The 23,337-nt window shown below is 39.1% G+C and overlaps 1 protein-coding gene across 1 annotated transcript in view; it reads right to left on the reverse strand.

Moving 5' to 3' along the window:
• The window catches only part of EMC2 (ER membrane protein complex subunit 2), a 35,776-nt gene extending 15,851 nt beyond the window's left edge, over window positions 1–19,925 (reverse strand). Inside the window, exons 1-5 of the mRNA XM_036405404.2 lie at window positions 19,838–19,925; window positions 13,719–13,832; window positions 13,010–13,074; window positions 8,756–8,841; window positions 5,931–5,988 (exon numbers count right to left, since the gene is read on the reverse strand). Of these exons, the coding sequence (XP_036261297.1) occupies window positions 5,931–5,988; window positions 8,756–8,841; window positions 13,010–13,074; window positions 13,719–13,832; window positions 19,838–19,925 (411 nt within the window). The remainder of the gene's footprint in view (window positions 1–5,930; window positions 5,989–8,755; window positions 8,842–13,009; window positions 13,075–13,718; window positions 13,833–19,837) is intronic.
• Window positions 19,926–23,337: the final 3,412 nt, after the last annotated feature.

The raw sequence follows: 23,337 nt of genomic DNA on the forward strand, positions 1-23,337 counted from the left end.
CTACATGATTTAACACACGCTACTTTTCACCTTAAAAAGAATTTTTTCTTTTCTTTTATAATTTTAGAAAAATGTGTATTTGGTCTAAGAATTTGATCCACTGAAACATTTTGCTTCAAATTTTAATATGCAAATCAAAACAGATGTGTAAACAGCTTCAACTGAGATACAGGGAAAAATTACAAAGATGTCAAAAAAGCACATTATCAAAACCAGCACATAATCAAAAACAACCACAATAACAAATTTATTCCTACCAGAATCCAGACTTTTTTCAAAGTTAGTCATGCAAGACAGTTAAATCTTGCAAGCCTTTTCAGGCACAGAGCTACTGGGCTGAAGCTGCCCTTTTAGGGCAGCTTTTGCCCTTTTGCCCTCAAAGCAAAACATAACTTTTTGTATCCAATAAACAACCTATAAAGTCCAACACCAGCATAGAGCAAATTGGTAGGAGCTGTACAGGCTGAAAAGCTAAAACCTGGAATTGGCAAACATGAAAATTGTTACATACCAACAAAAAGTAAGAACAGTTCACACAGAGAAAAGTAAGGCTTCCCTTATCTAGTGGAGTACTTCAAGGAGTCCTTAAGCATAGATGAATAAAGATCCATGTAAAAGTCATCTTTGACTTAAAATATAATTTCAACAAGATGTCTCACCTCAAAGCTGAAAGCTCTGAAGGAAACTAGAGTTACCACAGCCTAACAAGGGAAGGTCTTCACATGGATAAATAAAAAAAAGATATAAAAGATATAAAAGAGAGAAAAGAGTTCTCTGCACTGAGAATCCCAGAATCACCTGTATTAAAAATTACTGCTCAGCACTCTTGATAAGAGATCTAACAAGGGAATTAATAGTGATGTAAAGTTAAATGTTGATAAGGACTTATTTAAGTGTAAAGAACAAAAGACAACTGCAAAGAATAGCATTCACAATAATTAATCATAATGAATACTTTTACCAGCACAATAAAACGACCCGTGAAATTTAATCTACATAAATGGCTGCATATAGGGTCAAACAATACTAATTTAATGTACACAAAAAACCTGAGTTTGACTGGTTAGGAGGGAAATACTGGACTTTCAATAAACAGTTATATAAAACATCAATTCAGTGTTCAGAAACCATCTTAAAAAAATCAAAAAACCCTGCCCCAAAACCCCAAACTGAAAATTCTGTGATATTGGAGTGATCAGAAAAGAATACAGAAGAGACACATCCGTGGCATCACTTTGTTATTTGTAAGTCCATAATGCTCCTGCATTTTTAATACTGACTGCCATTCAGTCGTCTCATTTCTCACCCAAATATAGGAAAAACCACAGAAATGACACAGAGAACAGTAGCAGAGTTTTGAGGCACAGAATGGCAACAAGAACAGCTGCACATTAGGACTTCTTAGCTTAGAGGGAAGAAAAGTGCAAAAAATCCCTAAAGTCATGAGTATTAATAAAGTGAAAACAACTGCTGACAGTAACAGGCAAATTCAGAGGCATTAAATAAAATTGTTAGATTGAAGGTGTGGGAATGGAATAAAAACCACAAATGGGAGATTTACACAATCCATTAAAAAATTACATTTAATTTCTCAATTATGTTGTAGATGTAGGCATGGCAAATTTAAGCAAGTTTAAAAATACATCCAAGCAGAATTTTCATGAAAAGCTATTAAAAACAGAGTTAACACTTCTGGCACAGGAAAACTGCAACATGAAGATGAATAGAAACTGGCAGAACAGACCGCAGCATACTGTCATTGCCCTGCTCTTACACACTTCTGGTATCTGCAACAAGTCAAAGCCAGACCCAGGACAAGTAAAATGGACTTTTGCCACAACTGCAGTACAGCTGCTCTTCTGTTCTCAAATACTTAATTTCAAGAGACAAAATCTCCATCAACATTTAAAAGTGCTATACAAAACATGGGACAAATGGTGGAATGCATTCTGCTCTCTCACTTCACCGATCATGACTGAACATGGGGCAAAAAAAGATTTACCCTGCAATGGTAAATGATGCTCTGTCAAAAGCAAAAACTCCATTTTTTTAGGACCACATAGTGCATTCCCAACTTCCCCATGAGCCCTCAGTGAGAACTAACTGAAGTAGCAGCAGCCATTCTTCACAACTCTCACCAACTCCATCCTGTGTTAGTCAGTGCCAAGCTATCTTTCAACTCCATTTAAAACCATCACTGTACACACCTATGTTCAGGTCTAGTTCTGTCTTTCCTGGCAATGTGGCCAATATATTTAAGGAAACACATGTCACCTTGGAAAATTCAGCACATTAGTAGATGTTTCATTTGGTGAGCAGTTTTCCCTTGTGCAACTCAGAGCAAAGAGATAAATGTAGATAAATGTACAAAGCTGCAAGATCTTTGCAGGAGGTCCCTGTTAAAAATTAATTCACAGCTACTGCAGCACTTTTAAGGAATATCACAGTTCAGGTGATAAACAGGTATCCAGTGCTCAAATTCAGTGCTCATTATTCTCATCTTATTTAGTGGAGACAAGGAGGTAAAGAAAGGTTACCTATACAGTCTAGATGGCAGTAATGCACAGTCACAGAAAGAGGTGCACTCAGATATTCATGGTATATAACTGCTTTCTATTTACATAACACTAAGTACTAAGATACTGCTCTGAATCCTTCCAGTATTCTGGATTTCCAGAGGTATTCAACCACCTCCTCTGCCTCTCTGCCTCTTCTGAAATATGTCCAGCTCATCTACAAAAAGAATCTCAAAATAATAAGAGAAAGGGTAACTGCATATGACCATAAGCATACACTTGTTCCTGCCCCCTCCTATAAACAATAGAGTTGATGAGAACACTGCCTCACTACAAAAATTTTAAATTCCTCATTCATGCAATTATATTACTAAACCCATGATGGTAATGAGACTATCCACTATGTTCTATGCTAAGGAAGCAGACAGAGCGTCTTGCATGAAAAGCTTGGTTGAAAAAGTGGCAAGAAAACCAGCTGAAGAATTATCCTAATAAAGACTCCAGATTCTGTGGATTAGAATTAAGGCAGAACTTTGTGCCTTATCTCATTTTCCCCGGTGTTGACCAAGTGCTCTGCAATCTTCTTGATGGTTGAGCTGAATAATCAAGAGAAACTGCAGGTGCACTAGGATGACAGGAGCAGGTTAGACACCAATCTAAGTCTTGAATACATGAAATCAATTTCCTTTCTCATCAACAAGCTTCTCTGCTCTGCTGAACAGACTACCTCAAAAAGAGCCCAACTGATTAAAAATATTTAGCTGTCTAACTAAAATGTTTTCCTCCAAAGCAGAACAAGATAAGGATTTCTCAATTAAATACATAAAGAGCAAAAACAAACAAAAAACCCCTTTCTACCAACATTACTAAAAAAACCAATAACTCTCTTTTATTTTGTTCTGAGAAATAGAATAAGCATTTTATCTGAAGATCTACAAACAAATCACTCAATGTTCTGCATCACTATAAACATTTTCAATTGGACACTACATGAAATTTTAATTAATAAAAGAGCCCTATGATAGAAAATAATATGCAGCCTTAATAAGAGGAATCTGTCAGCTTGACCTCTAACATGCCATCATTTCAACCAAAACAGACGAGAATGGAAAAGATTCTAATTCTCACCCTATTGAAATGTATGCAAGCTATGCATTTCACAAGAGTCACATTCATTAAAGTCTTTAGAAAAAGGACTATGACTCAACATCTACATGCTTTGAAAAATGAAACAAAATCTCTGAGGTGACATCAACACTGTTCCACTGTCAAATGAGTCATCTTTTTCAGAAAGTAAGTGCAGGGTGAGAGAAAACTTAGAGATGATCCGATTTTAAAAAATAAAGACTATTTTGAATTCTATCCTAAGAAATTAAGTAATTACTGTTAATGTAATTTCAGCAACAAAACTTCACATGAAAGTGTAAATGTCCATTACATAATTTGAGTTCAAACTTTACTTTTTATAATGGAAAATTCTGCTATGTGTCTAAAAGAAGTAATTTTTTGGAAAAATCTTTTTCCATGCTACCTTTTGATCAGTCAATGCAAGGTATGATTTTTACATGATTTGTGTGAACAAATGTCTATGTTTCATTTAAAGCACTTGCCAAAACATTTAATGCATATAAGCAACTCCATGTGTCAGCAGACCAGAAGAAATTTCTATAAAGTTAGGTGAATGCCAAGACAAACTCAGCAACAGTTGCTTTTCTAAAATCTTGAAATATTTATTTTCCTACAGCAGCCACATGTGTGCATGGAAATAATTAACAGGTAAATGACACAAAGAAATCTACACATGACAACTTATGAAAACTTTTTACTTAACTTTCACTCTTGACATGCAAGCGTCTCCCAACCAATTCTAGTTATATAGCAAGGAACTTTCCTTTGCATTTAACATTCTCCAATTCTATTATTAGAATTAAGAACTTCAACCACACAACTGTTCTAGTATTTACAACATCTGCTTCTAAATATTACAAGTTTATGGATCTTTATGATTTGGTTATGGAGAAAATTCAAATAAAGGAACAATCATGCATTTTACTTATTTAAATATAATTTTGTTTTGTAATGCCATCCAACAAAGCCCTCAGATGACGTTAGCTATGTTGAGATGAACAAAAAGTAAAACTGCCAAAAATGTATACTTCAAAGATCTGTGGTCCATAAAAGTCACTGTAATATGATGCTCCATTTTCCACTAGTGTCAGCAAAAGATCATAAAACATGTACCAAGGTGACCCATTCTGTGATTTCACTGCAAATGGGTTCCATATTAGTCCAACATGACTCCAAAGATTTCGTGTCAAATTCTCTGGGCCATGCAGCGATAAAATCCACCATTTACAATGGACACCTATGCATCTTGTGCTCAAAACTTATTAAGCTCTACCATTTCAGGGAGAGTGAAAAAGAACAGTGAAGAACTGAAATAGTTCCTTTTACCCTTGCATAAAATCTGTGAGTTCTAGCACTGCTAAAAGACAGACTTCAACCTATCACTGTTGTCCAAGTGCTTAAAATGTTTCTGTGGATTTTCCCCTCCTGAATAGCAGACCACATAAAATAAGCTGACCAAGGAAAGGTAGAGGTTCAACCAACACCTAGGAAGATTAACATGAGATTGCCAAAACATCTGAAATAGCCCAAGTATTACATTTACCCAGAAGTTTACCCAACAGACAGCTCCTCAAAACCAAGTAACACACCCTCAATGATTAATAATATTTTTTTTTATTTTCCAATAAATATCTATGTTATAAAAAATCTGAAACTCCATAGTTTCTTCATATTTCAAGTTTTATCCTTGAGAGAAAAAACATCAATGAAAATATATTGCTACGAGTTTCTCTAGACTTCTATTTTGGCAGCGAAAAGCTCACAGTGGCTTTTACAAACAGTATTCAAAAAATGCTTAGAAGAACAGTACAGTCTGTCTCACATTTTGTTTTACACAATTGGCATGCTTTATGCATTTTGATTCAAGAGCTAGTAAAATGTCCCAGACATGAATCAAAATACCTGCTATTCAAGCACTACCTGAGTGTATTAATAGTTAATCCCTAAGTAAGATTATGCACAGAAGCATAGAAGACGTGACAGACTATATATTAGTCTTTTAAATACTCTATATTCTGGGAAATGAAAGAGTTGAAAGGCCCAGCTCTAAACACCACTAAGACTTCTGGAAAGATCACCAGTTATAATCTGTCTCCTAAAATCAGTGTTTAAGAAGGTATTAGGTCACATCTTCCCATCATGAAATGGTAACATTGGTTATTTTAACAGCAAACTAAAGGAAACAAATACAGCAATACAGATACATTTTCCCACGCTGAAACAGAAAATATAGTCACAATTTCAAACAACACATCAGTGCAGTTTAGAATTATCTTTTAAACTTACTGTATTAGTTGAATCTTCCTGTAAAATTCTGTCATATAACTGGATAGCATCATCATACCTGTACAAAGAAATCATTCACATTTACTTATGCTAATACAGAACTTCTGGCGTTTTGACTCTCCCTGCAATAGCTAATAACCCTCCTGCATTTTTTGTACTGAAGTATAATACACATATACTAAGCAAACTATATTTATAGAAAATTATTTTGAGAGTGCTTAGTATGAACAGCAGTATTTTTTGTCACCAATTAAGAAAAACACATGGAAATTGCTTCATGAAATACTGTTTCAGCAGCAACTTGGGATATTTTACACCCAGCATCTCACTCTCCTGCCTGTTCTCTTGATGTCTACTGAATAGGTTCAACCATCACATCCCTACTCCTCCTTTCACATCTCCCAAGAAACAGAAACTCCAAAACTTGAAAAGCCATCCAAAATAATGACATTCCACTTCATTGTTGTAACTTAAAACTTCATGTAAAGTTCCTTCTGTTGTGACTTTAAAAAGTATAAGTAGCTGCATACAGGAAACTGGAAAAATTCCTATAGGAGTCTACCACAGATTATAACATAAATCTTAAGAGAAAATATTTTCCACCATTTCCCACTTTTATTATTTGCTATCTGAAGCAAATTAATTCTGCTATCTGAAGTGTGCTTGAAACAGGTTACTTCGGTGCTATGAGCACGTCAAACCTTCAAACCTTCTGGGAAACAGCTCTGTGTGTTCAGTCAGCTGTGTACACAGTCCCAATAAATGAAATAATTCAATTCAAACCACATTTCACTACATAGCTGTTGTGCTATTGCCACAGAACTAGGGCATACATTGTGTCTTCATGTGTAGTTTGACAAGCAGTTTGTCAGAGATACTACTGACTGACTTCTGATACATTTCTTAGACATCACCTTAGACACTCACTTACTCATACTTGCCCTGTTCCCTAAGCACTGCTGACGCTACCAGAGCTCAGCTGTCCACTCCAGCTACCCTAAGGTATAGGAACTACTGTGAAAGGAAGCACAAAAGCAGAAACAAGCAGAAGGCAACTGCTACAGACTTGAGCAGACGTGCTGTAAAATGCTGTATTTGCGTTCTCTGTTAGATGTTGTTTTGTCAAATGCATTTAGAAGACTGAATCTGATGGCCATAATCCCAGCTTTACATGGTGAAGTTCCAGAATGTTATTCTTTTTATTAGCAAGTGTCTACAGGATGTCTCAGTCTATGGGGATGGTCTTTGCTGTTTCCTTTTCCTGTCGGGAAAAGCAGGATCCTCCCTAGATCCTAGAAGTCACTTAGAACTTAGTAAATTCACTTCAATTGAAGTGAAACATGATGCCTGCAGCCTAAATCGTTCTTTTTTAGTCGGGGCAGACAGACACACTCCTCTGGGGCAAGGCTTAGAGCACCTGCAAATGGGTTCCTGTTCAAAACAACCCCAAGCCGAAACCTCTTTCTGCTCTGACTTCTAAAGAAAACCCATGGACATGAAACTTCGGGTTTTGTTACTTTCTGTGTTCCTTGATACTCTGATCTCAATAGTGCTTCACTGGTGAAACCACACATGATGTTTGTGCAGCACTTATCTCCCACAAAGATCAGGTCCCATGCAGTAACACCTTTAATGCAGACACATAAGCCTGAACAGAATTATGATCCATTGTACTTCTGAATAGGTATCAGGAAGGGGGAAAAACTGCTGTAATTCTCTGTCTTCCTACCCTATATAAAATGAAGACAAGAGAGCTAAGTTTAATGGAAATTCTTCAAAAATATGCACCTTATATAAAGTGAGTGTGAAACAGAGCATCTGGCTTCCCTGAGACAGCTCCTGTGAATGGAGTCCATTTATTCACTCTCGTTGATCCAAGCAATGGACATTTATCAGTGTTTCATATCAAATACCATTTTCAAAGCTAATTTTGCAAGAATGTAATGGATGAAGAACATATGCTAAGTAAATATCTTTAAAAAAAGCATTTAGGCAGTGCTTCTAATTCCATTTTATCAAGATGGCCCAAAGGCTCCAAACTCACCAACTCTGTGCAAAACGTGGCATGGAACAGATTTCTTATCATTCAAATGCACTGGAAGTCATTCTTAGCACCCAAGACAAGTGCTATGGAACAGAATGTTGACAACAAAGATGTATCCAAGGAGAAATGTGTACAATAAAGTTAATCCTCAAGTCCTGAGTCATTCATTTGGAAAGCTGCAAAGTTTTGATCTGTTCATTATTTTAGTAATTTCTGTCGAACTTAGTATGTTATAACCCTTCTAAATGATATTTCAAAAAGGTCAGTCTGTTATGTTCAGCCATTCTACTCTGTTTGTTGTTTGATTTGTTTCTGTAAAAAACTCTATAGATTTAAGACTTTTTAAGTTCATTTACCCACATTTAGGAAACAAGGGTAAAGAGCTACACCCTGCAGTAATCAGGAGTAGAGAAGAAACAGCTGAAGCAAAAAAACAGTGGGCCTGATTTTCATATGCTGCTCTAGCTCTCTGAGATGAAATCTAGGCCTCACAGAATTCGCAAAAAAACTGTCCAGTGTTCTACTGTATAATGGTTTATGCTGTGAAGTAAGAGATCCTTCTAATCTATGATCTCTGATGGGAAGACTGCAAAAATAAAATGCTGCACAGTACCTGCAAAAATGCAATAAAAATCTTGATATGATTATGGACACTGTTATTTCCTATAAAGAAACTGCCCAGCATTATTTTCCCATTCTGCAATGGCTGAATGGTTTTTTTTAACATTTTTTTAACATTTTGTTCAGAGAGAAAGTACATTTTTTAAAATTCAGGTTTTACCTTTCCATGGCTTCAAATCTCATTCCAGTTAATCGTTTAACTCTGTGGCTTCCAGGAAACTGCCGCCTCAGTTCCTGAAGACAAAACTACACAAAGAACCAGAAATACTATTGTGAATATAATTATCTTCACAGAAGCTAGAAGAAGAAAAAAAAAACAGAAAAAAAGGCCTTCGCTCATAATTCAACTACCTGCCATGCCAGTTCTGAGTAAAAGTAGATACCAATTTTTGAAACAAGCAATAAAATGCATTGACAAACAGAAGGCTGAAAACTGAAATTCTGTATGTTAGATGACTGATTTTAAGAAGTATTTTCCATACAGGGCATTAGATGCTCAGGCCCCCTTTGAAATAGTTATTTGCCCAGAAAATTACACTCACCTACTAAAACAGCTCTGACACTATTAAAACTTGAATTCTATTTAGTTGCCCCACAGTAACACAAGACAGTAACAAAAACAAAGACAGTGAGAGCTTAAGTGATACTTCTTTAATAAATGGATATTTCACAATAGAACAAACTATACTAATACAATGCTCTGTGTTTATTTTTAAAATAAAACTTTGAAATCCAAAGAAAATGTTTGCCACTGGCTTGGGTACAGACTGCTGGCAGACAAGGCATAATTTTTAACTCCTGAAATCAATGAGACACCTGGCCTGGATAAAAAGAATTCATCCCAGGCAGATTTTTCTGGATTAGCAGAGGACATTTGGTAGAGGGACTGAGTCACAACTTCCCCACAGCAAGCTAACTCATAACCATATCATGGATGTGGCTAAATAGCATTGTGAAGTTCCTAGCTGACTCATGACAGTGGGAGGCAGGACAGTCCACAGGCTTTCAAAACAGACCAGAAGTGTTCATCACGTTAAAAGCTTCATACTGAATCCTCTTCCAGGCATTTATTTATGCAACACAACTTAGAAACTTGTTTTTCAGACATAAGGTTCTAGCAGAGGCCTATCTACATAATCTGCTCCATCTCATCAAATCCACTGGTCAAAGGACAAAGTACAAATCAGTAGCAATCAGTACGATCCCTCTTTGTTTTTGTAGATAAACAGGTTGCTAAAACACATACAAGAGGAATATTCTCATCTCTCCCAGATGCTAACAAATAGGAGAGAGAAAAGCAACAAGTGACAAAAGTTATGATGCTTAGCCTCAAGCAAGAACAGACTACTTTCATCACAATCAACTTAATTTGCAAAGGACCAAGATTCTTACAATGCAATTTCACATAGAAAGGCTCGGGTTTAGCACAGAAATTGCTTACTGGCACTTTGAGTGATGTCTAGGTGAACTGCTGTTGCTCTAGTCATAATGTGTAGTCATCTATGTGTACTTAGCAGCATGTTACATGGTGACAGAACTAATCTCTCACCATTCTTAGGAGACAGAAAAATTTACATAAAACTCCAGCTTTTAAAACCCTGACAACCCTGTAGACTTTAAAAAGAACTTTTGCATACAATAAATCCATCTTGTGGTCTAGTGATCAGTGAACCCTGGAGGATAGTGATTTTTATAAACACATGTACTATTTTTCTCAAAAAAAAGTACAAATAAAAAAAAAATATAACATTTACCATCCTAAGGTCCACAATCTGTAGAGGGACTTTTACATCTAAAAAATCCTCACTGATAATATGAAAGTAGTGCTCAAGTGCAGAAGTAATGCAAGATGAGAATTGTTCACGTTAGATCTCACTACACAACCATTACTCAACTGAATGCAGCAGTCCAGGGGCCAAAATAAACTGTAGATTAAACTATGAGACACAATAAAATGACAGGAAAAGTTGTAGGAAAGTCATGAACAACTCACTGTAACACGGATAAAACCAAAAGCACATGAATAAACTACACCAGCTATATCTTCAAAACGTTCTGGACTCAGCAGCACTGAATGTCCTCTTTTTAAACTGGGACTTGTAATGACCATAATAATTTATTTTATTGAGGACTGGTTTTGCACCATGTTAGTAATCTACTTGTGATATTCTCTCAGAATTCTCTCAGTTACAATGGCAAACACAATTTGCATGTGAAATTTCAACTTGCACTTCATTTGCTTTCTGACTTTTTAAACATCAGACAAAGGCAGAGAAATACAAACCTGGACTTCAGCAGGTAAAACACTGGTAATGCAAGTGCTGCCAACAATAGGTGATTGCACTAAACCACCTGTGTGAACCAACTTGCTGGCCACAGCAGCAGCATGCATTACACATGGGTTTTTGGTGGAGGACAGAAAGGACAAAGTAATAATTAAGGAAAGAAGAACAAAGACAAAAGTCAGAGAAATTACTCTGAAAACTACCTCAGCTTCTCATTTGGAGTAGACAATACCTATCCCCCCCAGCTGTCAAACTCTCACTGCTAAAAAAACAGAAGAGCCAAAGCTGTTTGTCTACTTTGGAGCTACAGCTCTAGTAAAATGCCACAGATGATGTTAACTTGTTCGAATTAACTACTTATTTATTGTAATTCAATAAACTTAAAAAAAAATCCTCTAAGTTTCCACCTATGCTTTTAATCTCATTTCCAAACTGCATACAAAATGTTGCATTCTCTCATCTCAAGCAATATTCCTTAAAGGGCAGACACTGAAATTTAAACTCCCTGCAAGGGTTAGTAAAAACAAAGAACGTTTCACAACCGATTTTTCAACACTGCCTCCGTCAACAATTTTGTGAAAGTCTTCTTTAAAAGACCCTGAAAATAAAGACCAAATCTGTTTTACATATAAATCAGGACACAGAAATGTATTTATTTAAACAGTAAGTCTATTTGTTTTTGTTTGAACAAACAGCTATACTACAACAGTATTTTCTTTTGAGGGACAAAAGAGAGGGAAGTTCAGTGGGTTCACAAGTTCAAAGTCTTTTACTACATTTTCCAGCATATTCCATTTTAATATATATATATATGGTCAGATAACCCTGTCTAGTTCTGCCTATCTTCACCCCCCTTGAATTAAGTTTTACCCAAATGACATCACACAAACCTCAAAGATTTTAAGAGGTATTTTGTCATCTGATGGAGAACAAGGCACTGGAGGAGTAGTTGCAGTGAAAGACCTGGAGCACTGAAAATGGCTTTTTACTTAGAATAAGTTTAAGCTTGATGGCTTTTAGGGCTCAAGGTAAGTCTCTGTTTTCTTCTGACTGTTTTGTGAAAGAGCAGTGAAAAGATTATTAACATTTTCCTGTAACACAAACTTTTGCCTCTTCCTGATTTTGCCTTTCAAGGATCAGCTAAGCTGACTGGGTTGTTTTGTTTGTTTCAATGGCTTTTTTTGTTTTTAATTTAACAAACAGGTTATAGTTCAAACAAAATAAGTTAATTCTATCTCAATTCTTATTTATATCATTCAAATAAATTTGCATACAAATTAACTCAAATATCCATTATCAATATTTTTACCAACAACTACCAAACAACTTGGATTGCAATGGACTTTTGGAGGCCACCTGCTCCCAATCCCCACTCAAAACAGAGCCAGTTTCCAAGGGAGTGCAGAGCCATATCCTAATCTATTTTTAAGCATTTCCAAAGGAGATTCCACAGCTTCAATGTGCCATTTGTCATAAAGAATTCACTAAATTTTTCATAATATGTAAGTGGAATTGCCTTTGTTACAGCTTATATCTCACACCTGTCTTTTGTTGCACACCTATGAAAATATGTGCCCACCTTCTTTATACCTTCCTTCCCATCAGTATTCAGAAATCCCTTCTTGGCTTTCCTAAAATTTAATAAGGCTGGGATCTCCCAGCCTTTCCTTACACACTATGCAGCGCAGCTCCTTATTAATCTTGAAGACCTGCTCCAATATGTGACTTTCTTTCAGGGTAGCCAACATGACATATAATATATGTAAGATGGGTCATTTTACCTCAAAACATTCAGAAAACCAATATAATTTGAGAGGTTTTCAATAAACAAACACTCTCTGTACAATATGGCAACTTCAATATTATTCTTGACCTTTAGCCCATACCAGAATAGCTGTAAATATTTTCATGGCTATTGGAAGAGATGTGATCTGTCTAAACAAAAGTTATGCTTCAGAGGAGGTAGGGGGTGGCAGTTTCTTCATAGCTGTGCATTTCTTGATAGATATTCTTTCTACCAGTACAAGCTATGGAGTTCAGAGTATGCTGTAACTTCCAGAAAACTATCTGGAAGAGACACCCAGGATGAATACATACAGTGTGAAAGAAAAGTCAGCTTGAAAACTTACCAATGCCAAATCATCTCGACTGCAGTCCAGGGCAGCAATCATCACCTGCTCATAAATTATCCAAACTGGACACAAAGAGACAATAAATGCAGATAATTGGTTTGGGGTTTGTTTAAGGTAATAGGAAGCACCTATCATGTAAACAGGATTAATTAATTCTGTCTGTACATTTTTCCTCTTCTACTCCCACAAATCATGGCTGAAACACGAACAAATTAAGAAACTGCTGGAATTAATCAACAACTTATTTAAGCAATTTAGCGCTTTTAGTGCCAAAGTACTTTCTGACATCTTGAAAAGCAAAAAAGCTCTAATTCTCTATTTTTCAACATCATAACTGCCATGTTCTAGACAGATCCCTGTGAGGACTTGCTTCAATTTCTGTCACAGTGTTGAAGAACAGAAAATCACACGAATAGTATCTTAGTAATAGTTTCAAATTAAGTTTTCACATTGCAGCCTAAATACTAATATAGCAAGCTAACAGTTCTATCATGTAATTTTTAGGGCTGTTTTCACTGCAGCCCACATTTGGGAAAGAAATAAGCTCTTGGAATTCTGGAAGCCTATTAGACTAAGAAAGCAATATATACTTCATCAACATCAGCACATACTGGAAGACAATATAAAGGCTTTAACTAAAATACAGACTGAAAAAAGAAAATCAAATCAGACAAGGAAACTTTTAAAATAGTAATTGTTTACTTACTGTCATCTCCAAGTTTAGATGCATATTCATTAATTAACTCTTCTCCAACATCCACTATCTGTTCACTGTTTCGGTAGTTTTCTTCCCTCCATTTCCTCATTTTATCACGCATATCTGTGGGCAAAGGGGCAAAAATAACTTGAGATTTTCAGATAGTAATGGCATTTGAATGTGCATATGATCGATAAGACACACATCTGAAGAATGGGATTAAAGAGCAACAGAGCTATGAAAGTGACTTCTACTAAAATTAAAAAATTACTAGAGAACAGATCTCTGAAACCTTATTACCCAAACTGTGCTCATGCTCTAACATTATCAATTCAAATTCTAAGTTAGCAGTCTCTCAGAAGGGACAGTAACACATGAAGTAAAAAAAAATGTATACCCAGTTATCCAATAAATAATAAAGTTTATCCGTTTTTAGGTAAGATAGGCTACAAGAGACTTCTGATTAGTTTCACACATCTACAGACAACACTAAAATTGCATTTCTGCTACAGGTGGATAAATTTTCACTTGAAATTCTAGAAAAAACATTAGAACTTTCCCTCTGAAAGGAATCTACACATTCCTAGAGAAAGGAGCTTCAATAAAAGTACACATGGATGTGAAGGCTTTCTACACCAGGGAAGTGTCCAAAGTAATGAAAAATATCACTGCCTTACCTAGGCAAGGTAGAAATGACAGTTTATTTTATTATTAAGATTTTTGTTCCAAGAGTACATTTAAGATCTCCAAGAGAGCAGACAGATTCATTAAGTCAGGTAGAGAACACTACCTTGCCTGAGCTTTATTTATCCTCTAGACCAGGAAATTGCTAAGAATGTGATTTTATATGCACATACATTTATATAAGTATAGCTGTTCTATACACAAGAAGAAATTTTGAGAAAACTTAAGGAAAATAGTTTTCATTACTAGATAGTGGTTTTACTAATAAGAGGGTACCAGGATAACTGTTGCTAGTATTTTTCTAAAACTTTACAACATCTGGAAAAGCAAATACAGCAATAGATCTAAACACTGTCAGTTTTTCTTGCACTTCAAAACACAGAGTTAATGTAAATGACAGTTAAAAATTAAGCACTAAAAGTTGTTCCATCTACCTGAAGTGATCTCAGATCGTTCATAAGACTGTTATTGTGCTACATTTTGTGTTTTGAAATTCAACCAAAACCACCACAGGGTTACATTTCATATGCATGGGCAAAGTTGAATGGTTCTAGACATATGATGGTCCCTGGAAATTCAACGTTAGACGGCAAGAATGTGAGTGAACACAAACATTCAAAAAAGCTGACAAGCTAAACGCCTAAAAATAAATAAGCTGTCTGATTTCCACCCACTCATTTACTTGGAAATTATCAATGCCTTCATTCCAGTGTGATTCCAAATGGAATAGTGTCAGAATTATGTATTAACAGAAGGTACACCTACCATTCATCACACAAGTCCAACATTTACAGCAATGGAAAAAAAACTTCTAGGACAAAGAATAGAACATCAGCTGATGAATGAAACATTTATTGATTTTAAAAATACTGAATTTTATGTAAAAGGTAGAAGAAAGAAAACGCTAAGAAGTGCAGTAAAATTATACAAGTCTTTTTACAATGTTGTCAAACAATGAATTTTTTACTAAGAAATCTATCAAAAGAGCCAGACAATAATAACTTGAGTCTCGGAAACATAATACAAGGCTCGGGAGACACAATTACAGATTTTAGAAGAAAAAACCAAGTAAGGTAAAGAAACGTCCATGTTTTAATTACAACTTCTCCTCTCACCAATAGGCTGGTGCTGAGCAATTGATAGATTTGTTTTAGATTTGGGGTCTTCTAAATTGGCACCCATGGCACATGTAAATCAAAATGTTACAAGGTCTAGGGAAGGGATGCACTCGGGACAATGTTGTCTTTTGCCCAAAACCACGCAAGCCAAGGGACATAACCTGTGTTTCACTTTTGTGTCCAGTAAGGTGTCAGCTCATATGGCCTGAGCAACCAGATATGAAATAATCCTCCTATAAGTACCTACACTTTCACTGATGAATGGGATCATAGTTTTCAAGTCCTTGATATCTAAAAGCACCTGATGAAATGAAGGAAATCATCACTTTGGGGCAGACAGAAACTGCCAACTCCAGAATGTCACCTTGGTACATTGCTGCTACCACAGCAGTCACTCAGGGAGCCCAGAGCCATTATATTTCTAGAGCTCATTTCTATATTGACATCTCTGTTACACACACCAAATCTTCACCCACAGCCCACCTCTGTGCACTCTCATCTGGCAGGTGCAGGCAGAGGCACAGGCATCACGCTGGGTGCTGCAGATGCTGCCTCTAATCCTGGCAACTCTGCTTTCAAAAGGGCTTCAATTAAAAAAAAAACAAAAACAGCATCTCACCTTTGCCTGCTGTAATCCCAAAAATCCATATATAAAACCCAGAGTAAACTGATCTGATCTTTTGATTACAACTGAAAATTAGGAATAGCTAAAAGAAAGCAAAGACAGCACAGAACACAACAAAACCACATCAGAAATAGTTAATTGCACATAGATTATTACAGAGATGAAATGCTAGGCTGTTCCCTATTTCCTAGAGACTTGCCATACAAACTCAGTATGAATTCATTTTCCAAGTCACAGAAAGAAAGTTTGCCACCTAACATTAAAAATAGAAGTGCTCAGTTTTTAAATTCATTTGGAATTTTCTCTTTTTGCATATAACGTGTTCCCAGGTACACATATTTGCAAGAAATACACACACTGGTAAACTTCATCTTATAAAGCATTTTATGATATTTTCAAAAATGACGAAGAGTTCCTTGAAAAAAGCCTCAAATTAACATGGTAATGAAAACTTTTAAAGTGCCACTATTGAAGGAATGCAATTTTTAATACAGAAAACACGAGTACTAATTTAATGCTACAGAGAACATAGGCAAGGGGCATTCAGAGCTAATAAAAATCTAAAAAAAATACTTCTTCACTTTTTCAATTTATATCAAAAGAAAGCTAGTTTAAAGAATATGCCATTCCTTTCTCTTTTTCATTTTGATAACCACTTAAGAGAGTTATTGACTGAAACAAGAATTGCTGCGACAGCACTCAAAGATCCCCAAAAAGCTCAGAAGTGACAGCTGAAAGGCACTGCTTCCCTTTAGCAGCGTGTGATGTGTTTAACACCATTATGCTGCTGTGCAAGGTTAAGAAAAGAAAATCTGGCTCATTCTGTCCAATTCTGACAATATGTCAGATGCATTTTCTGTGAAAGTCGATTGTTATTTTAATAGTTCTTGAACTGCTGCCTGTTTGCAGATTGTGCTAATTTTACACTTGTGTGCTCCAAAACCTGCTGCTAAAATGAAGTTACACAGGTGTTTGCTTTTTTAAATATTTCCATTCATGGGACAAATTAATCTTTAATGTATCACTGAAAATATGGTAAATATTTATTCTACAAAGTTCTACATAGCTTAAGAAAGTCCTAGTAAGAGGCTACACATCACCAGGTACCAAGTGATGTGCAAACCTACTACATCACACTCCATGGCTACACCCAGTTTTTGGTTTCCTGCCACTCCACATAGTTTCTAATTCTTTTATTTATGAAGGAAGCAGGAAATATGCCATTTTCTCTAGAATAGTTAAAACCAGTATTAAAAAAAGAAAGGAGCAACATACCATCTTTCTCTCAAGTAAGTCAGCTTTACTGTAAAATATATGTTACACAACAACATATAAGCTTCTCTTGCAATACCACAGCACTCTGTGGTACTGGATCATCTAAGTCCATTGATCAAGACCATAAAGTTAAAGAAGATGTTTTCCTGCTACACAGATTTCCAAACACACTTTAAAAGCTTGAGATACAGCAACAAAATAAAAAATAAAAAATAAAAACCACAGCTCCCACACAGGAAAACACAGTTATTTTCAGTTATCTTTCCTAACCACCTGTGCCATGCAGGCACCTAAAAAAATTTAACTCCTACCTCTGTCTCAAAAAACCTGAGTGAAAAGCAAAGCAAGGTACAAACTATTTCATTTGTTACATGTTTTTCTTTCCTAACCTTGAATCGCAGATTCATCTTTAAGCAATATATAAGTATAAAATGTCTTGTTTAGAAAAGCCTGGGTATATAAAGGACCTATGACCCATACACCTAGTTTCACATAAATTAGGCATTTTAAAGAGATTGAAAATGAGCTACATAGAATTCCTAGAACTGTGTTCAATTCTTTGCTAGGAACTAGGTCACAACACTGCTGGATCACCTCACCTATGAAAAGCTACCTTGCACCAGGATCTGTTTAAGCTCACACAGAGAAAAGAGAAAAGCTATCTTTTTTAAGAAGAGTCCTTGCATGGTCTGTTGCAGGCCTCCTTCTTCACTTTACTTTTCATATCTTGCAGTAGAGAAAAAAAAAAAACAACTGAATTTTTCAAATGCATGCTTCCAAAGTGGAGACAGTCCCCTGTACCAACACACACCAGCCTTTCATCTGGATGAATACTTAAAGAGACTGAGAAGTTGATATGATAAAACTCATAAGCTGGTCTGCTGAAATTTCTCATTCAACCCCACCCATATACAAAACTCTACACCTAGCACAATGCCACAACTGTCAATCAGAATTCTTGGAAACAAAATGTGAAGGTTATTTCTAAGAGTAGGAAGCTCAGCTCAGTATGAATTAGCCAAGGCCAGCAGCACGCTTGAATACCCTACACCTGGCCTCCATGTTAGAGTATAAGCATACACTCTGCAATACTCTGGGCCAAAACAATCTAGGGCTAAATGTACAGAGAAATGTCCACAGGTGTGTTACCCACCCTATGAAAAACCTCATTGCTCTTTTCTGTCATCAATACCCAAGAACCACTGGAAAAAACAAACACAAAAAACCCCCACAAAAAACCCCCAAACAACTAAGTCCCTGCATTTTGTAACAACATCTGCTCAAGAATAATAAAAACTGGAAAATTTTTCAACACAAGGTGGTTTAGGGCAACTTCTGTGAAAATCTAACAGTAATACCAGTAATGATCTATGTGATCTCCACCCAAGCTGAGCTTCACAAGTACTATACGTTCATTCAAGAGACATAAAAGAATGGTTAATCAAGGTTTTCCCAATGTTCATCCTGTTAGCTACAAAATCAAATTAAGCATTAATTCATGATTGGGGAATTATTCTACTATTCAATTATTTCTTCACAGATTGGCAGTACATAAACGAAAACCCAAGATCACACAACTTCTCTTTGCATTATCTTCTCTACGCTATAATGTTTGCAGTGCATAGTACATAGCAAAAGGTTCCCCCTTTATGGCCAAAACTGTTACTATAAACCATTCATTTATTCTTGATAGGAGACTGAGGATTCTTGATAGGGCTTGAGTGTTGTCTTGAGCTCACATGTTAATACCGGTTATGGAAAAATAACCACTGAGAATGTCAAATAAAGCTCAGACAGTACTGCTATATGAAAAATAAATCACCATTTTGATCGAACAGACATGAAAGCTGTAAACACCCAGAGAGTGGGATTCTCAAAAACTTGTGTCACTTCAGACCTTCTGGAAGTTGCCCCATAAATGCTTATGAACGAGCTTTACGAGAGTATCAGGAAATTTTTAGTTCACCAAAAGATGAACTATGACGCGAACTGCTGACCCTGCCAAGAGACCGTTTTTGCTGGCAAGCGCTGTACCGACGGGGAGAAGGCCGGCAAGCGGCGACGCAGCGGCCCCACCGCGCCCGGGAGACGCGGGGCCGGTCCCCGCGGAGCGGAGGCGAGGGGAGGCTGGCCCGCCGCGCACGGGGCAGCGCGGGACACTCCAGGCCAGGTGCGCGGCACCGTCCGGGACCTGCGGGCACCGAAGGGCCGAGCATAGCTCGCCGCTTTTGCCCACAGCCCGAGGAGCCGGGCGGCCGCCAGAACCGCCGCCCCTCGCTGCTGCTCCCCAGGCCTGGGTACGACCGCCCGGCGCCGGCCCGAGCCCGCCGCGCTCCGGGAGCGCCGTCCTCTCCCCACGGCCGGGGGCCGGTCGGGCCGGGCACAGCCCCTGCCCCGGGCGGGGACCGCCGGCTGCGCGGCGTTACCTTCCCAAGTCACGTCGTACATCTCCGACACCTTCGCCATCTTGGCGGCCGCGCCGTGACGCAGCGCGGTGACGGCCTCGGCCGTCATTGGCGGGAGGGCGGGAGCGGGGCCGGCCCGGCGGAGCAGAGCCCGGCAATGGTGCGCGGCCCCCTCACGCCCACAGCGCCCGCGCAGCACGGCCGGGGCCGCACGGGGCTCCTTCCATCCCCTCCGTCACCGTCGCGGCGACCAGAGAGAGCCTCGTCCCACTGGAGCGGACCCCTCAAAGGGCCGGAGCTTCGGCCAGCGCCCGTCTCGCCGGGCCTTTCTTTGGGCTCTGTTAGTCCGTGCTCCTGTCGGGAGCGCGGTGACAGGGCCACGCATGACCCCCAGTCCGCGGCGCGCCGTTCCTGTCCCGCCCGCGGGCACCGGGATTAAAACCTCAGAGCCCAAACTGCAGGTGGCACTAAGGGCTGCAGGTTAATTTCCTGTGTTACAGTCCTTATAAACTGTCCGGGACCAGTTCGCTCGGGATGAGGTTGTACACTTTAAACGCCGGGCGCAGAGGTGCCCGGTGTGGTTTGGGTTCATCATGAGAACTGCCAGTGTTTGTCCTGCCCCCGGTGTCCTGGTGACGGGCATGACCCGTCAAGGGTGACCCATCGGTTTCCCTGTGCGTGGTTTGACACCGGCCCATCGCCAGGCACCCACGGGAGTCGCTCTTTCACCCTCCCCGGCCACAGCTGGGCAGCGGAGAGGGAAAAAAAATTAACACCAGTTTCATGAGTGAGATAAGGACAGAGAGAAACACTTCAAGGGGAACACAGGCTCAATTTAAGGTTGCAAAGTGAAATTTATTACTAGCAGAATCAGAGGAGGATAACGAGACGTAAAATAAACCCTTAAAATAACTTTTTCCCCTCAGCCCCTCCCTCGTTCCCGCCGACAGTCCAGGGAGACAGGGCGTGGGGGTTTGGTCAATTCATCACCGAGATTTTCATCACCGAGATTTTCATCTGCTGCCCCAGGAAAGGAGTCCTCCTGTGAGGCCATGGGCTCCCTCCCACGGGGCACAGTTCTCCGTGAACTTCTCCGGCGTGGGTCCACTCCCACCACAGCTGCTGCAAATGTCTCCTCCATAGGCAGACAATCCTCCCAAAGCTGCTGTGGTGTGGGTCACTTCCATGGGTTGCAGTCCTCCAAGGACAGGCTGCTCCAGCCTGGGAGCAAGGGCTCTCTCCCTCCACCGGGTCTCCCATGGGATCACAGCCTCCTGCAGGCATCCACCCGCTCCGGCATGGGCACCTCCCCCACGGGCTGCGGGTGGATCTCTGCATCCCCCGTGGATCCTCACGGGCTGTATGTGGATCTCTGCATCCCCCGTGGATCCCCATGGGCTGCGGGTGGATCTCTGCATCCCCCGTGGATCCTCACGGGCTGTATGTGGATCTCTGCATTCTCCGTGGATTCCCACGGGCTGCGAGAGGATCTCTGCATCCCCCGTGGATCCCCATGGGCTGCGGGTGGATCTCTGCATCCCCCGTGGATCCCCATGGGCTGCGGGTGGATCTCTGCATCCCCCATGGATCCCCACAGGCTGCGGGTGGGTCTCTGCATCCCCCGTGGATCCCCACAGACAGTGGGGGTACAGCTGCTTCACCATGGTCTGCACCACAGCCTGCAGAGGAGTCTCGGCTCCAGTGCCTGTAGCACCTCCTGCCCCTCCTTCTCCACTCACCTTGGTGTCACCATGTTGTTTTCCTTCACATGTTCTCACCTCCTCTTCTTCTCTGACTAGGAGAAAAAGCTGACTTTGTTGTGATTTCCTTCTTAAATATGTCATCACAGAGCTGTTACCAGCCTCTCTCATTGGTCCAGCAGCTTCCCACAGGAGCCACCTCTATGGCCCCCCTGCTACCAAAAACCAGGCTGTGCAAAACCAGTACACTAGTGTGCCCCAGACACCCCATGGTCAGTAAACCACCACAGGGATAATTTCTCACCATGGGTCAGAGAAGCTCTGAGATATCTACAGACAGGAGTGGGGCCAGCTGTGCCCACCTCTGTGTCCTCTCCACTATTTACCTTCTGGCATCACAGCTTCTGCTGTGGTGATGAAGTGGCCCTTAGTAAATAAGGCTCCTGATTTCAATACTGTATCATTGGTAAGAAATAGATGTATCTCTGCTGAAGATACTGTGGGGGAAGAAAAAGGTAATGGATTTTTAACTTCATGTATACTAAAGAAACTGGGTTTTAGCAAATATCACCAGAAACTTAATTGTCTGACATTTAATTCTGACAAGGCCTTTCATGGGAAATCTCTCAGTTAAAATCAAAATCAATCCCCTAGCTCCATCAACAAATGAACCTTAGTATCAAGAATGCTTTCTGCATTTGTTCCTCTTCTGACTAGAATAAACTAGTAATTCTTAATACTATCTACAGTGTAATTGCCTATCACAACTTGGACAGCTAAAAGGCCTCATCTAGAATTCAAATGGTGGTCTAGAAACAGGGGGGGTGCCTGATTTTTCTTCCCTCTAAAGTGATTTTTGATCCTCTAATTGACTACATTGTTTAGATCTGAAATTAGATGGAAGTTATACAGCATAGCTGTACTTCCATCTAATTTTAAAATGCCAGTGTCTGTATTATCTGAACACTTTACAAAAATATTTATATATTTGTTCTCATAGTATATGAGTAGGGAACTGATATTCTTGTTCCACATGTAAAGGAGTGAATACAGAATGATTATGATCCAGATGCAAAAATAATTTAGCACACACCTGCTCTGCATGTTATGGGTAACACTGAAGTAGCTGAGGTAAAAAGAAAAATTAACTTGGAGAGTTCAGTGCTGCTGGAATGCCTAATGTGGGACAGACAGAACTTTTAGGCATATAAATCCATTATTTTTATCCTTTTAAAAGCTCCATCAGCTATCATCTAACACTGAAGGAGCTGAAATTTCAGAAATGTGTGTTTGAAGCGTTTGGGAGGGGTTTGGACTTTTGGTTCCGTGCTTGTGCTCTGTGCTTGTGCACCTGCCCACGACTTTGTCTTGGCAAGAGGCAGGCAATGGTACGCCACAGGCACTCAGTCCAGTTACTGTTCTCAGTGACCTCTCTCCTAGCTAGATTTAGACAATTCCCCAGTTATGCAGTCCTTCACCTGAACTGTAAGAGGAGACCAGGCCCTGAAGTTATGCACTGTAAGTGTTGCCTGCTGCCTTTCTTGGACGTGGTCTCGAACGACTTGCCTAAAATCACATATGCTGTGTTCTGCCAAGCTCAAAGCTGACCCTTCCACTGCATACCTCTGCTCTTACTGTGGAACAGAAAGCCATCCACACTCACCAAGAGACAGGAATTACTGTTACAATATCACATTGTGCCAGATACTGTTATAGTTGGCAACAGAAATGGTTTTGGTATTAAGCTTTTTCTTCTTGGAAACTAAAACAGAGGTTTTTTCAAAGCTGTTTTCTGATGCCAAGGAGCTTCATCGCTTAATT

This window comes from Molothrus ater, chromosome 1 (assembly GCF_012460135.2).
Source record: "Molothrus ater isolate BHLD 08-10-18 breed brown headed cowbird chromosome 1, BPBGC_Mater_1.1, whole genome shotgun sequence".
Lineage (NCBI taxonomy): Eukaryota > Metazoa > Chordata > Aves > Passeriformes > Icteridae > Molothrus > Molothrus ater.